This window comes from Cyanistes caeruleus, chromosome 18 (assembly GCF_971803275.1).
Source record: "Cyanistes caeruleus chromosome 18, bCyaCae1.hap1.1, whole genome shotgun sequence".
Lineage (NCBI taxonomy): Eukaryota > Metazoa > Chordata > Aves > Passeriformes > Paridae > Cyanistes > Cyanistes caeruleus.
The window spans coordinates 7381503-7397844 of record NC_141718.1 but is presented as its reverse complement, the minus strand read 5'-3'; the positions used below and the strand labels follow the sequence as shown (position 1 = coordinate 7397844).

General features: G+C 37.5%; 1 protein-coding gene across 1 annotated transcript in view; it reads right to left on the bottom strand.

Annotated features, from left to right (window-relative positions):
• Window positions 1–7928: 7928 nt before the first annotated feature.
• Window positions 7929–16342, bottom strand: part of TXNRD2 (thioredoxin reductase 2) — a 33335-nt gene continuing 24921 nt past the window's right edge. The window contains exons 14-17 of the mRNA XM_086856262.1: window positions 16076–16168; window positions 15233–15304; window positions 13341–13438; window positions 7929–11056 (exon numbers count right to left, since the gene is read on the bottom strand). Coding sequence (XP_086712388.1) covers window positions 10927–11056; window positions 13341–13438; window positions 15233–15304; window positions 16076–16168 — 393 coding nt within the window. The 3' untranslated portion in view covers window positions 7929–10926. The remainder of the gene's footprint in view (window positions 11057–13340; window positions 13439–15232; window positions 15305–16075; window positions 16169–16342) is intronic.

The following is a 16342-nucleotide window of genomic DNA, read 5'->3' as shown; positions in this document are numbered from 1 at the left end:
GTCGGTCACCAAACCAAATAAAACAAACATATTGAGTAGGGTCTATTATAGACTAATATGGAAACAAATAATCTGCAAGTCTGGTTTTATTTATAAGCTTATTTGAGTTTTTACTCTAGGCTCATATTAATCGGGTTTGTGGTTTCCACATCTGTACTGCTGATGCCCAGTGCAGACAGCATGCCAAGTCAGACCTGGGCATCCTCCAAGCTCTAAATGGAAAACAGATGCCTCAACTCCAGCTACCTCAAGACAAGCAGGGCAAGTAACCTACCAAGTAACCACAGCGGGTGCAGCAGGCAAAGCAAAACTCTGGGGAGCTCCCTGAGGTGCCTGCTTGCAAGTTTCTTGCTTCTGACTTGCTCCAGGGGCAGCCAGACTGCCGCCTGTATTGTATTTGCTCTCTCTGATGATCAAGAGATACCAATTCCCTTCACAGCCTCCCTTTCCTCAAGCTGTAGCTAGGAATTCCCAGCCTGGACCAGTTAGTTCACAGTGTCAGCTAGTAATACATATTCTAGAGGAAGATGGAAGAACTCCTGCAGATGGTGGTAATGCAGGATGAATTCTTTCCAGAACCCTTGATTATTTTTAATATTTATAAAAAGCATTTTGAATGTTCACAAAAGCCATAAATATATATAAAAAAATGCCCATGCCCCTTGTCAGGCCAAAATGGATCCAGCTGTTCTGCGGTGCTGGTCTCTGATTGCGGAGAATCCCTGTATTAATGAAAGCTGTATAAAGGGAATCCCAAACTGGAAATATGATCTCTGCTCAGGACTGTTCAACTATTAAAGAATATTTCAGGGAAGTACATCAACACAAAGCTGATTCTCAACATGGCTGAGTTCCAGTCCTGAGAACCCATCTCCATGAGGGCATCTATACTGCTTGCAGATATTTTCCAGAGCAAGTTGCTTCCAGACAAACTTTGCTTTGTGCTGGTACATGGCCAGAGTTTTGTGCCAGTCTAGCTACATCATTGCAAACCCATTCCCCAGGGCCCAAGAGAACCTCAGAGCAGTAGGAATGCCAGACCTGCTACTTCCCTAAGCACAGGAGGGAGGCCAGTATGAGAACTGGAGCAAAATCCCATATATGATAGTAACGAGAGAAAAAGAATCAACTTTTCTCTAGTGCAAACACTAAAAATTTGGCAGAGGCATTCAAATTTATTCCTTGTGTACCCTCTGATGACCATCCAGCCTCTGCCTCTGTAGCCACCTGCAGCAATTATCTCTTTCCTGACAATTTTGACTAAGGGATGCATTGCATCCTGTGCCATAAAGTATGTTTTTTCAAGTCACTATAGCATCTGTGTGCTGTTCATACAGCAAAACCGAGATTTGTTTTAAGAATTCAGAGTAGGAAAACTGGGATGCTAGGGAGGGGATAAAAAATTAACACAACCTCAGTGCCCCAGCCATGTGGAAGGGAATCCCTCTGTCATCCATCATCATCCTCCTCAGAGAACTGCTTTGCCCCCAACACGGCTGCTCCACTGGCTTCCAGGCAGAGGCAATTCTAAGGAAACTGAGATGGCAAAAGCAGTGCCTGATAGCAGAGGGGCAGATCTGTCATCAGCACAGAAGGCAGTCATTCCTTGTGGCAGCGGCTGAAGAAAAGAAGATGCAATTAACAATTAGCTTTGGTAAGAGAAGACAAAACCCTTAAAACACACTTTCTACTGCAGCAAATCAAGTCACAGACTTAGGAATTAATGGTTCAAAGTCTTAATTCTTTCTTTCCTAGATACACTAGAAGATGAAAGAGAGAGTGAATTTCTCCTGCCACTTCATTCTGGCTGGCTAAGAATTGGGGCTTGGCCATGGGAAAGGGCCAACATTGTGAGAGTTACAGGAAATGAGAATAGCTTTCCAGTATTTCCAAGCAATTCCAGTACATCTTCGGATTTGTATTTTCGGTACAAAATTCAGGCTTCTCACCCCAGAAAAGAAAACTAAGGCTTTTCAGTAGATGTTGCATTATTCATTTCCAGGAGAGATTAGATTCATATGATTCAGATTATCTGGAGATGTGCAAGGAATATAATCAACTTGCATTTGCATAAAAGCAGTGTTTCTGGTGCAAAGTCAGGTATCTTTCTCTCTCTAAGACATCTTGTGTGTGGATTAACTCAGACTCTCAAATGACATTAAAGAACCTTGTTCTGTTATCTCACAGTACACAGGTGCATGAGACCAAATCCAGGACAACCTACAGGTCTAGCTCAACAGCCTGCACAGCACAGCCAGCCATTCTCTCCTCCCTCTTTCACAATCACTTTGGTTCTTTGTGTCCTACAATAATTTCCTCTTCTAGTCTTTTTTTTTTCTCCTTTGTCCATAGAACACTAAAAATTATTTGTGGTTGCAATGATTAATTTTACAATTCACACCTAAATTGACCCTAATAACTTTGCTTGAAAAAGGGACAATTCCTTGTTGATCCAGACAACTTATCATCCCATGAGCACAATAAAAAGGCAGAGCTGGTTATCAGCTGGGAGATGCCCATTAGTATTTTTACAGGCAGTGTTGGGCAGTCCCTTATCAAGTGGGGTGAGAGCTGGCATGTACTCCAGGCATGCAGGGGGAGGCAAATTGCTTTCAGCCTGCAAGGCCACACAATATGGGAAGTGGTGGCTTGAAAGAGGAGTGGAAGAATGACAGATGGTTTGTGCCTGTGCGTTTCTTTAGAGGACACCGGCTTCCCGCCATGGGAACAGCGTGGACAGTAAAGGCAGCGACTCGATGTGAAGAGTGACAAAGCAAGTCAGCCACGGATGGCCCGTGGGAGGCCAGAGGAAATGCACCATTAGTCAAAGTTGGAGGAAAAATAAAATGCGATGACAACTGGGCCATTCATGTGCTTCCCCTTCAAGGACTGACCAGACCCTTCACAACTCAAAAGCCTCAAGTATCAGCTTCTTTTTCTCTTCAGCCAGGCTAATGTGCACTGGCAAAGTCTGAGGAACTCCCTTGTCACTTACATTAATTCTTATCTTGTTGTTCTTGGCTACACTTCACTGAAGTACAGTGAGGGAGAGTACTTCAATCAATAATGTACATCCAAGGGGGCACCCCCCTCTGCTGTTCCTAAGGCTCAACATAATAGCTTAAAGCAAATGTTCACCCAACTTGTGAACCTGGGAAATATTAGGACTTCCAGAATTAGAGCATAAGACAACGAGGTGGCCTCACAAGGATGTTTAAGCCCACACATGAACAATCTCATCACTCCAGGGTAGCTTTTTGCACTTTGAGAGTTTGCTAATCAATACAAAAACTGCAAGACCTCAGAGTTTTCTCTCAGTAACCTCAGTGACAAAAAGGGCAGCTATGCATTTCACAAGCAAATTTCATCAGATATTCCACTTTGCCACTGTCATGGGAACCCCGAGGCACTGCTGTCACAGCTTGTGAATCTGATGCATTTTGTCATTAAAGAAAAATGATGCCTTTCAGAAGGTCCAGCTGTAAACACTCACAAATGGTTGGTCTCTCATTCTTCAAGGGGGAAAATACTACAGCTATGGACAGGACTTACTTAGAATCGCTTCCTCTGGAGCTATGGCCTTTCCAGATTTGGAAAATACAAGGGAGTTAAAGGAAGATGCAAACAGAAAATCCCAAAATGCTCTCTTAGGAATACATTGGACACTTACCCCATCAAAAGGGACTTCATTTATTAACACCTAAATAGGGCTAAATGTAGCTAAGTAAAATAGAATGGGCCTCTTGCAAAAGGTGGAACAAGAAAAATTCAAGGATAACAATTAAATCCTTAATTAAGACAGAGAACCAGGGTCCTGACCTGAAACTCTTGGAAAGTTTGGATATACATAGAATGAACGAGGACAGAAATGCAAGCAAAGTCTGAAGTGTCAAGACTTCTCCTGTGTTTGAAATATGTCTAAGAAATAAACTCAATGAAAAGTAAAGAGGCAAAAATCAAAAGTTGCTGCCATGATTTAATTAGATCTTGGAGTGGCGTAAGTTAAATTAATTTAAAAAAATATCCTTTGACAATCTAAGAGCCATTATTTAAGTCTCCAAAGCACCCTGTGTTCTTTAAATTACTTCCTGTCATATGGTTATTAATTTCTGCTTTCTACATTGCAGGAGTCATTCACCTAAGACAGCCAAACTGAACAGTGCTATCAGTGAGAACACCCTGCTGCCCAAACTGCTGTGCCTAACATCTTCCAAATTATCCAGGAGTCTCTTGGCAGCAGAACATTATTTGACTCCATTTCTCTAAGGAAAATGCATGCGTTTCCTGATGTTTTCAGCTGTGTTTGTACAACCTGCCTTCGTGTGAAGTTGAAAATTAATGCATTTCCTCTTGATTGTTTGAGAGAGGGAAAAATAGGAAGATTATCAAGATTAAATAAAAATGCCAAAGCTCAATCCTTTGTTCCTGTTGAACAAAGGTGTTTAAATAAAGATTTCTGAGCTCAACCTCCTGCATAAAGCTTACAGCTGCTTTCTAACCTGTTGCTCTGACACAGAGTGAACAGAATATTGGTTGGCTGCATTGCAGTTCATTCACACATTAGAAAAAGATCAAAGTAAAACAAGCTTTCTATTTTAACTGTTTTGTTGGGAATACACCATGGAAAATGCATTTGGGCCTTCCCTCATAGGGAGTCAACAAAGAAGGGAACATTTATTTATTATTTCAATTTTTTTTTAAAGCCTAAAGCTGGTCTTTTTTCACTGTTTTCTTTCCCTTGGTGTTTTATATTACTGCAGTTACACAATATTCTTATTAGAATAATAATTATTCTTATTAGAATAAATAAATTAGAATAGACAAGGACTGAAAAGGTATCTATAGCTTAGGTTTGTTTGAGTTGTTAACACCTAGCTAATTTCCTGCAGAGCCTTGGGAAAAAGAGTCTCCTTGTGAAAGATTTAAGTAGAGGGATCTTGGTCTTTGGCTTTATGCTGAAACAAAGAATAAGAAGCCCGATTCCCGTATTGCTTTAAAGCAAAGGAAAGGAGGACAGAAAAAACCCAACAGTCTTTCTGGTCTGATATGATCTGAAAGAAAACAGGGCAGGAGGTGCAGTAAGGGTTAAGGGTATAGTTCATCTTTCATGAAGTATAAAGGATTTCCTTAAATAAATGTATTAATATATTGGACCTACTCTATTACAAATTGCTGAGACTTCTACCTGGAAAAATTTCCCACCCCCTCCTTGGAGATGCTGGTTCTGACAGGCTGCAACTCCCAATATCTCTACCCAGCTAACAATGCACAGCACCTTGTTCAAACAAGACTGGTCTTCATTTCACACTCCCCCCAGGGAATATCCACTTTTCTCTTCATACTATATCTTTCTGACTGATGCAATCAGATTCTGGAAATCTGCCTTATTAGTTTATATTCCAGCTTCTTAGAGAATGATGTTAATTTTCCATTGTAGGACCAGAAGATTTTAGATGTGCTAGATCTTGTCTATAAGAAACAACAAAAAAAGTGGCACACACAGTACCATGCTCAGAAATGCACTACACAAACAGCATTCCTTGCACAGAAAGACTAGGGGTTCCAAAAAAGACACTCTCCTCAGTCCAACAGTACCTGAAGCAAAATATTTTATAATTACATTATGAATAAATAAATGCGCTTTTTCTTACTTATTCACCAGAGATATTCTGCTTAATTTCTTCATCAGTTCACCATCATAATTGTTTTCTTCCTAGACCTCTGGTTTACTAAGCCTTTGCACTGTGATGGCCTAAGAGTTCCATTATATCCATTAAAGATTAGATAATTTTCTTTTGTTTCCCACAGCAAATAGGATCCCATTCATGTCCCAAACACAATGTCAGTAGTTGGAATGATGTTTTCTTAAGGTGCATATAAGATTAAAGACTGAAATCAGATGCAGTGTTGCCAAAGCCTTTGTAATATGCATGTTTTTCATGGCAAGATGATTGACAAGAATTGCAGTAAGGTGCTGAAGGGGATATTTCACCTGGCCCATCAAAACTCAATGTAGAGGATTAGAACTAAGAAGAGCTGACAATATTGACTTTGAGTACCACAACGGAAACATAATTAGCTCTTTGACATGTAGTGGGCAGAAATATTCAATTTTTAAAAAAAGCAGAGTAATTACAGCATATCTGTTGCATGCTGCCCTGGGAAAACAAAAAAAAAAAAAAAAAAAAAGAAAGAAAAAAGGTTTGCTCTGCTGTTTCCTCTTTTCCCAGTAAAACCCAAGTTTGAAACCCAGCCTTTCTGCTGGAAGAACATCAGGACAACTTTGTGCATTAAAGTAAAAAACCTCTCTTAAAAGAGAGCACACAGATCTGAAAGAATGAAAAAGTCAATGGATTTTATACGTTTACGTATTGCAAGTTTAGGTATTGCAAAACAAACTGTCTGCACTATGCTTATTAAAGGCATATTTCATTGCCTAATCGTAGATGTCTATTGTACCTTTTATGTTTTAAATCATAATTGCAGCCTGTTCCCCAACTGTAATAATGAAAGATATTTTGGCATATGCTTATATTGATTCCCCTTTAACAAAGCACTTAAGACACATACTTGCATCTCACTGAAATTAATGGCCAACATTAATTTTGAGTACACTGATGTCACTGGCATTTAGACAAATGGCAATTTATATGGGCACAGAACTGCCTAGTCTGTTGGACAGACATGAGCCTCTGAAGAGAACTCTTCAAACAAAAAAGTCTTTACAATACTCAACTGCTTTGGTTAGAAAAACTATGGCATCTGTGGGTTTTATGTTTTTATCAGAATAACCATACAGCAAAAAAAAGTCTATCTGTTGTACTGAAGTATCTTTTCCAGCTCCTGGTCTGGAATAATCTAAACTGTCAAAACAATTTTCAGTAGATGTAACAAAATACACTACATGCAGAAATGGAAAAAGGCAAAACTTAATTGTACACACCACCTTATCATTAGGTATAATATAAATAATGCACTAAATTCTATTCCAAATTTATTTTGTCTGTATGCTCATCTATTATTCTTTTTGCTTTGGGATTAAGTGATATATGAAAATAAGCAAAAAATAATCAAGAATTATGCTTACCTTAGTCCCTTTTTAAGCCACTGTTACTAGCTATTCTAATTAGAATCTGCAATGAAATATTTCAGGAAATTAAAATAGATTAAAAATTCAGAAATAGGAATGCCTTTATACACAGTGAAGTCAATATTCATTCTCACCATCAAATACAGGGCATATACCGAGGCAATACTAAACTAGCCTATTTCAGAAGCTCAATATCACCTGACTTAATGGGAACTTCTCATCAAAATCAGTGGACTTTAAGACATAAAAGAAAATTGAGATTAATTTAAAAATGTACCCCCTTACTTTTCTGACAGAGAAGCTTCTCAGCATTCTAAATATATTTTGCTAGTCATTTCTCTATTAATTATCTGATATTTTTACCTAGCAGTACCCACAGCTACTAATTTGCTTTGTATAGCTATGCATTTTCTCCACTCTGTGTTCTAGTTTAAACCCAAAAATGAACAGCTCATGTAGAATACTGTAGCCCTGTATAATACTCTGACTGCACTAAGGGTGTTTACTCTTGACAAGACTTCAAGAAGCATGCAGGGACAGTGAAAATACCTGTTAGACCTTGTTAGCTGGAGTAAACAAGACAATACTTACCAAGTCAATAGGTTCTCTTAATTTAAATTTAAAATAAGAGGCCATCCAGCCTGGAAGAATCTCAATGGTTATTCAGGTTACACACAGATACAGAGAGGTATCAACATTTCCTTAATAAAAGGTCTGATTCTGCCTATTTTGTTTCCTTAATACATACTTCAACCAAGAGAGACAGCATTAAGATCAAAAAATATATCTACTGTAAGCAGAAATCTTATCTACAAAATTAAGCAAGTGCAATCACACATTTACTAGAAAAAAATATTCTTTATTCTTTAATTAATTCACAACACAATAAATATTGGATCACACGTTTGAGGGACCCAGCAAAGCTCAGACTTGTTTGCACCATGGTGTGGTTTGACAAACAAATCCTCATCAGCTGGCATCCTAAGAAGCCTGACTACATTTTTTTTTGTACATTTTCACATGCAATCAGTAAGTTGCAATGTACATCAATTGTTTCAATTTACATTAGTCAGGCTCTTAAAAGCAATTCTTAAGCACCATCCCTGGGTGAATCCTTCAGGAAAATAAGCACAATCACAATATTTGTCATTATTCTGTCTTGCTGTTGATTCTGACATTATTATGTAGGTGGGATTGTATGTTTAGTTTTACTTCAGGGGGCAACAGCATTTTCCACTAAATGAGGAACAGAACCAGGCTGCTGTTGAAGAGACAGGAACGATTTCATGCTGGCCACTCAGCAATTCTAAAACCAAGATAGTTCTGCTTCTTCTGAAAACCATGACATGCCTTTGTTTCACACTCTATATACACTGAGAACACATTTCCTTGAGATCTCTCTATATGCTGTCCCAAATAACTAATTTGAACTTTGTGATGAATGAAATTAACTCATCTTTTCATTGATTTATCTGCAGGGACAGAAAATTCCATCTGCTGGATGCACTGGTAGGGCAGAGATGAAAAGCAGATTTTATATTGTTAAACACCAATGCTTTCATTTTTGGGAAGTAAAAGGAAGTATAATAGGTAATCACTAGAAAGAAAATCTCACATGCATAAATGGTAGAGCTTTGTCAGAGGTGACCTGTTTCTCACAGCAAAATCTCTATTAGGTTGTATCTCCATATTTTGAAATTTTAAGTAAAACATTTTAAGAAACCCTAATTTACTCTGAACTCTTTTTTTTTTGTAAACAGCTGAGGAAAGTCTAGCAAGGATTTCAGCTGCATCAAACTCATAACGCCCTTTATTAAAGGAAACAGAAACTTCTGAACGTTCAGGTATGTACCTACTTATATAAACTTTTCATCATTTCTTCTAAAGGCAGCTGCAAAATTCAGGCATTGTTTCAACAACATTTCCAATGCAAGTATTTCTTGTCAACTACAAACTTATGGATGACTTCCCAGATGAAAAATAGCATCAGCAGATCTGATAGAGAATGCCACTTGTACTCCAACTGTATCAGTTCTTCCTATTTTATGGACCAGAAACATGGACCAAAAAAAAATCAGGAAAATTTGTAGACAAAACATTTTTGATTTCTTTTGTTGTTAAAGTTAAAAAAAAAAAAATTGAAAATTTAATATTCTCATATCTATTAGAGTGTGATAAATGCTGTTAAATCCTATTTTACAAGGAAGGTTTGATCCCTTTTGTCTAATAGTTTCTCAGACAGGTATAATTCTCACGGTAAAACTTATTTCACACTTGATATAAGCCAACCATTTGTCTGTGTTGCGGCAGCAGTGAAATACCAATCAAATTAAAATAGCAGATATATACATAATCATGAAACTATTCTTCAAAACTGAAACAAATTTGGAATGAAAATAACAAATTCCACACATAAAACACTGATATCAATTAACTGCTAAAAGGATATATTTTGTTTCACCTGAAGCTGTTCTCTTCCAATGTGCTCTATTCTGCTGTAAAGGGTGCAAGAAACTGTGACTGTGCTCATCAAAATACTGCAACTGGGACTGGGACTGAAATTCAGCGCAGTTTGGTTTGTGTTTGCCTTTGTCAGGCTACCTCTTAGCAAGGTTCTGCACAAGAAGCTTCACTCAAATTTTTTCCTCTCCAGCCACAGATGAGCCAGCACCTCCCCCTTCTGGAGAGCACAAAAATCTGCAGGAATTTGCAACAGGGTAGTGCTTTCTTACTCGGGCCAGTAGATGAGGGGAAAAAAAAGGAAAAAAAAAAAAAAAAGAAAAGCTTGCAGATGATTATTTCATATTTTAGCTCAGGGCAGGATCATTTCTTTTCTGGATCACTGTTTAATGTAGTTCCCTTCAGTAACATGTTTTATTAAAGCCAGACATAAGTCAGTTCAGATATAGTCTCCAGCTCCTCAGTAAGAAAGTCTTAAAAACAAGCCAAGAAAATATTTCAGTGTCAGCCATATTTCTGCATTCTATAAAACAGAAAATGCGGCATAAGGTGGATTATTAGAGGTTTTACTCGTCAGCTTAATATATTCTGTTCAAGCAGTAATTTGTGAGATGTGTCAATTTAGTTTGGACTGAGCTGAAGTAAAAATTTCAAGAGTAGGCAGAGGCGCCACCATAAAATCCAACTCGTCCTTTAGCACCTCTGAGATCATTCATTCTCAGTCCTCACCATAACACTGTGCCCAGGCTGCTACTGATTAATCCATTATGATTCTTCCAGCAGCAGTACAGCTTCAGGTGATTCTCTATTAAATTCCTTTACATATTACATTTAAAGGAAAAAACCCAAAGATGACTTCTTACCCTTTGTTGCCCACTCCAGGAATTTGTTTCCACTAGTGAATGCAGAGTCTCAGTGTTCAATATTAGGATCAGTAATGAGCAATCCAAGCATGCAGGGCAAAGCATCCCACCAAACTTCTAAGGGATGCCCTGTCTGGTTCTCAGCATCTGAGACTCTTCTGCTGGCAGTCAGTCGTGCCAGCAGGGAAACCCAAATGACTGCTTCATTTGTAGATGGTTTCAGATGTCATGGGCTTTAGTTATATTTACATATAAAATACTGTGATCATTCCCTAGCTCCCTGCAACAGAAGAGCTCTAGGCACTTAGAAAGAGAAATTTGTTGCAGCAGGACTACATTGGTTTTAGAACTGTGATGGTGTAAAGAAAACTTTTGGCTGTGAGAAAAAGCTCTCTACAAGGAGAACAAGAAAGATTCCTGTAACCTGAACCATTAAAGCTGTTTCAACTTCAACTGCCCCTTTTCTTTACAAATATGTTTTGTGCTTTTTTTCCTTCTTTCCAGGGATGGTATTTAACCTCAGCAGCCTGTGACTGTTGCATCCAGGCCAGAACGCTTTGTAATGCGCAACTTGGTAACTTCTTCAGCACAGGTGGGGTGAATGCCAACCGTCTTCATCATCTGAGGATACGTAGCACCACATCTACCAAAAAACAGCAGTAACAAAAAATGACCCACAAAGTCATGCTATACACCTGAAGCAGCTAGAAGGTACTAAAACATCAAAGTAATTATGCTCTTGTCCATTTGATCAGGTAGAGGAGTTGCATTTGTTCTTCAAACAATGCTGTCTATTATTTCTCAGGCACTTACACAACACGTAGACGCCCAGCTTCCCAACACTGAGGTAGGAAAGAATTGTCTTAAGAGTTGAGACAGAGAGAATTAAGCAATTTACCCTAAGTCACAATTGAGCCTGTGGCAAAAACATGTGACAAAACTGCAACCTTCAGCTTTTCTTGTACATACATGTGTGTTTCACTAACTCCAGATGGAAAAAATGCACACATACACATGGAGGAAGAAAATCTTAATTAGAACTGTTGGAAAGAATCTGCTGAAGGAAATAATACCACGATATTCTTCCATGAACATAAAGTCTCTGGTGCTTGCACTAAACAATGTTATAAGCGACATAAAAAAGGTCTCTTATTTGGAAAAACAAAAAAACCAAGCAAACTAAACCCACCAAAAACTCCCTATGCTACAATCCCACTTACTTAATTCCCTTGCTTGTCCAGTAACATTCTTAAGATTTGATGACTTTCTTTTGAACTGCTATTCCTGGCAGGCCATGCTGTAAGAATAGCTGAAAGGGCCCTAAATTTAAGGATTGTTTCAAGCTCTCTATGGAATAATGTTATCTCTCCCAACAAAATACAGGGAAGGAAGCCATAGATGCCTTCTGGTGTCTCCACTTACATCCAAAAAAGCACTGACAGGCAAAAGATCTTTGCCGACCACAGATGTTACTGGAGTGCTGGGTGGGGAGGGAAGATGAAAACTCATCCTTCAGAGAGGCTGAAACAAGACCTAATATATGACAAAAGAGAAGAGCAGCTTTTACAGTGGGGGTTCCACATTGAAAGCTCTGGATCTGTGAAATGCAATAGAAACCAATACAGGAATCTGACCTGCTGAAAACCTCTTACTGTGGCTAAAGTTTTCATTTCCCTCAAGCAAGGCAGAAAAGCACTCCAGTTTCATGTGCTTCCTTTTCAATGGTTATTTTGGATAAAACTTCAAAACAATGACATCCTAAAAAATGTAGTTCTAGAATCTATACCACTGGCAATTAATGGACTACAAACACATGTTGAAAATGTGTACTGAGGGTACACAGCAATCAGTGATTTCCAAGATATTCTTCACATGATACTTGTGGTCCTGCCTTCTTAATCCTTTCTGCTTTTCATTTATAATAGTCACTCACAACTGCAGGACTAAAAGTGCAGTACAATGGTGATCAAATTTAGGAAAATGAACTGACACCACAACTGGAGATGATTTATGATGTCCCAGACTACTTTCTTTGAAGAGGGAGTTAAAAATTAAAATTTTGTAATTTGTAGTTTTTGTAATTTTATAATTTTTTGTAATTCCTAAATATAGGAATCAACATTTCTGAAGATGTGAATCAGCAATAAGAAGGGGAAAGGAAAAAACAAATGAGAAATAATTGTAGCGCACAAAAAAGCATAGCAAGAATTTTCCATTTAACCAGAGGACCAAGAATCACTCCTTACTCCTTCCAATGGAGGACTTCTATATTAATATTTGAGCAAAATCTTAAACAAGATCAGATCAAAAAGGACAAGTGTTTTATTACAATTACCACACCGCTTAAAAAAAAAAATGTATCTTCCCTCTCCCATCACCTTATAGAAGTTCCTTTTTTACTATACTATATTTAGCTTATACCCCAGCTATATAAGAATTTATGCAAACCTTGCTGAACTTTTAAGATGCCACAGTTGTGAAAATTTAAAGATGAGATTAGCAAAGGAAATGCTTGGCAGGTGTAAATAAAGGTTTTTCTGAAAAGCACAAATATATTTTTAAAGAAGTAACTTCCAAAACTGTATGGTGATTTTCTATACTGTGCACAGAATGCAAAAGAAGCTACACTGAAAAAATTAAGTTAGTTAAGTTAATGCTTAATTCTGTTTTTTGCTTTAACTGTATCAAATTAACAATATATTTTCCTCAGTTGTTCTCTAACTATATCCAGTATTACAGTAACTAAATCCAGTACATCTTAATGAAGAACTGCAGTATTTTTAGTGAAAATATGTGCAATACTCCATAAAAGTAACAAAAAGCATGCATTCTTTATAGTGTTGCCAGAACTAGGCAGCTATCTTTTATAATCTTACAATAACTTAAGAAGCAGGCTTTAGAAGCTAGAGACATTCTTTTGTACTTACTTGATTCCAAGAGCAAATCCTTGAATAACTTCGCCTGCATTCGGTCCAATGAAATGAAGGCCAAGTATTCGTTGCTCCCTCTCTCGTAAGCACACCATCTGAAAACAATACATCACAAAAAGATCTTTCTTTAGAACACTTAAAGATAAGGCATGAAGATGAATTAAATGTAACTGGAGTGCCCCAAGATCCTAGTTCAGCTGTTTATTTCCAGTGTGCCAAAAACTTATGCACTTGCTTAAGTCTTACTGACTTCAATAGGTCTTACTCTTATTGTCCTTAAGCACTTTCCTGAATTGAAGCTTTATTAGTGTATTCCTTTCAGACTTGAGGGAGCCACTGGCAATAATAATTTCTGGTGTTGAATACTTTGTTGTTTGCCATTTGTATGAAATCTTCAAAGTACTTTCTGTGGTCTGGTGACCAGACCAGTGCTCTTTTCCACTGAGTGGCCACCTCAGCACCTCCCCAAGCCTGTGCTGTTGTTTTCATCAGCTGTATTTTCATGGATGACCACCACCATTATCAGCTGTATTTTCACAGATGACCACTACCAGTTTCAGGATATTTTGTGCCTTTGTGACCCAGTCAGTAAACACAGCAGCATGTTTGGTGAGATACATTTACCACATAGGACACATAACCTAAAAAGGAGATGAGTCTCAGAAGCAGCCAAAGATGAAGGTTAATAAGTATCTAGGACAGCCTGAGTCATTGTACACTTAACTTTTATTAGAGAAGTTAATGAAAACGTTTTAGTTCCTGTAAGGACACCATCTTTATAATTACGAAAAGAAAGTCAGTCTCTCCCTGCATCCTCCCATCAAGCATTAAATTATCACTAATCTACTAGGTTTGCTATTCAGTAAAAGCTTAAATTCTTTCATCAGGAATGCCAGGAACAGCAGCAATTCTGATGTGGGACTTTAAACAAAGGTATGTTAAAGGAAGAATTCTTGTAATAGAGTTTGAAAGACTCAAGTTAAATGTTTATATGCTTTGAGAGTTTAGTAAGGACTATATTAATTTTCATTCAACAGCTATTATGCTGTTACTACTTCACCCTTAAATATTTACTCTAATTGGCATAATTCAAAGGGAATACATAAAATTTAATATCATCATATTATCGCTTTGTTACAGTGGTACTTGGGACACTTAAGGCAAGCATTTACATAATTCAGAGTTGACAAATACAGTCAGAAAAACTGATTGCAATTATTGACAATGGATATTCCTTACATAACAATAAAATATTGTATAATATAACTGATGGACACATTTATGCAAAAAATAATGATGATGATGAGGAGAAAAGGAAGAAAAAGAAAGCTATGATATATTCTACCAACACTACGTTTCATCTTATGTAATATTCTCTACTGTAGGCAAAAGCATGAAAAATATTTCCAACACTGAAGCAACTGGATTGCTGCAGAAGGCCCTTTTCAGGTCTGGCACTTTGGTCTAAACCAGGAGCTTTTTCATTTTTGTAAGTGGGTACTGAATAGTTACTGTAGTTTTGTAAGCCTCATGTTTAATTCTTGAAGGTATCGTACTTTTGGCAAGAGATCTAAATATTGGAATATAAATATTAATTGTCAATATAAATATTACATTCAACCAGTTAAGAACTTTGCTGGGAGAAGCAGTAATTGATCTCTGTAGATTTTGAAATATTTCTTAGGACCTTAAAAGCAGTTCAAAGATGGCATTTATCAGGAGAATGTTGGTTCTGAAAAATGCTAATATCTATACAGCAATTTCAAGATGTCTGTCACCAAGAAAATATCCATCTTGAGATGTTTGTTTTGCCAAACAGTGCTCTTTAAAGTTGGCTGTCCCATATCCTGTTTTAAGTTAAAAGCAAGTTAAAAGCCCACAAAACTCACTTTTATATAGCATTGAGTTGCATCTCTTTCAGCCACTGTAAACTCTAAAGGTTTGTAATATGCATGGTATACCTGGTAGGAAAAACAATAACATTTTGTGTTAGCGAGTACTATTATGTGAAAACCTGGTATTTATTACTGTAATAACTACTATTACTATATATTTATACCTTTGTACAAAAATTGAATTCTTTATAACCTGCTAGTTATTTTAAAGAAAACTATGGAAAGCACAGTAAGAACTTAACACAAACCTTTCTCAGAGGATCATTAGATTAAAAACAAAACTGAAAAAACCCTCACAAATCATGCTACTCAGACTAATGTACAAAATTAAAGGACAAAAAACTAGCATTTTCAAGCTTCTCCCAAAGGTTCAGTGCCTTGATTACTGAAAATAATGAAATCCAAGAATCTTTTCATTTCTGCAATAATGCATCCCACAAAAAATCCACTCTATTTTTTGCATTCTGAATAGTAAATTATTTTTTCATTAATGATTTTCCCTGAGGCAAGTAAGAGTAACATAACATATCTTTTCAAGGGTAACTTGTAGAAAGTAACATAACCGTTATTAAATGATGCTGCACAATGTAACTTGCTAAAATGGCAGCTACTTTAGAGTTGTCACACCCTATCAGTAATTTTAATCCCAATAGGTAACAGTTCCCATTGTGACCAGCTGCAATACTGCTGAAGTTGTGAGCACTTCTGGAGATACCAACTCCCTAACTGGAAACAGTATTTTGGGGATCAAAATTTTGACCTGATAGAGCAGTGAAAATTCTGCCTTTCCACAGGGCAACTCTGACAACAACTAGAAAATTAAAAATGTTCTCATACCTCAATATTATCTGATCCGTGACGTTGCACAGCTGCTTCTTCTGACAGGCCAACACAACCGTACTCCAAGGGAGTGAAGACTGTGGTAGGCACCTGCTCAGGAGGAAGCAGAAGGTGTTGCTGCTGAACCATGTGCAGCAGCTGCCTGGCAGACACCTGTGCATGACTGAGAGGTGCAGCTTGGGCACTCACACCTCTGCTTTGGCTGCTGTCAAAGCTGGACTCAAGGTGACAAAACCCAATTGCTTAAAAATTCTTTAAAAGAAA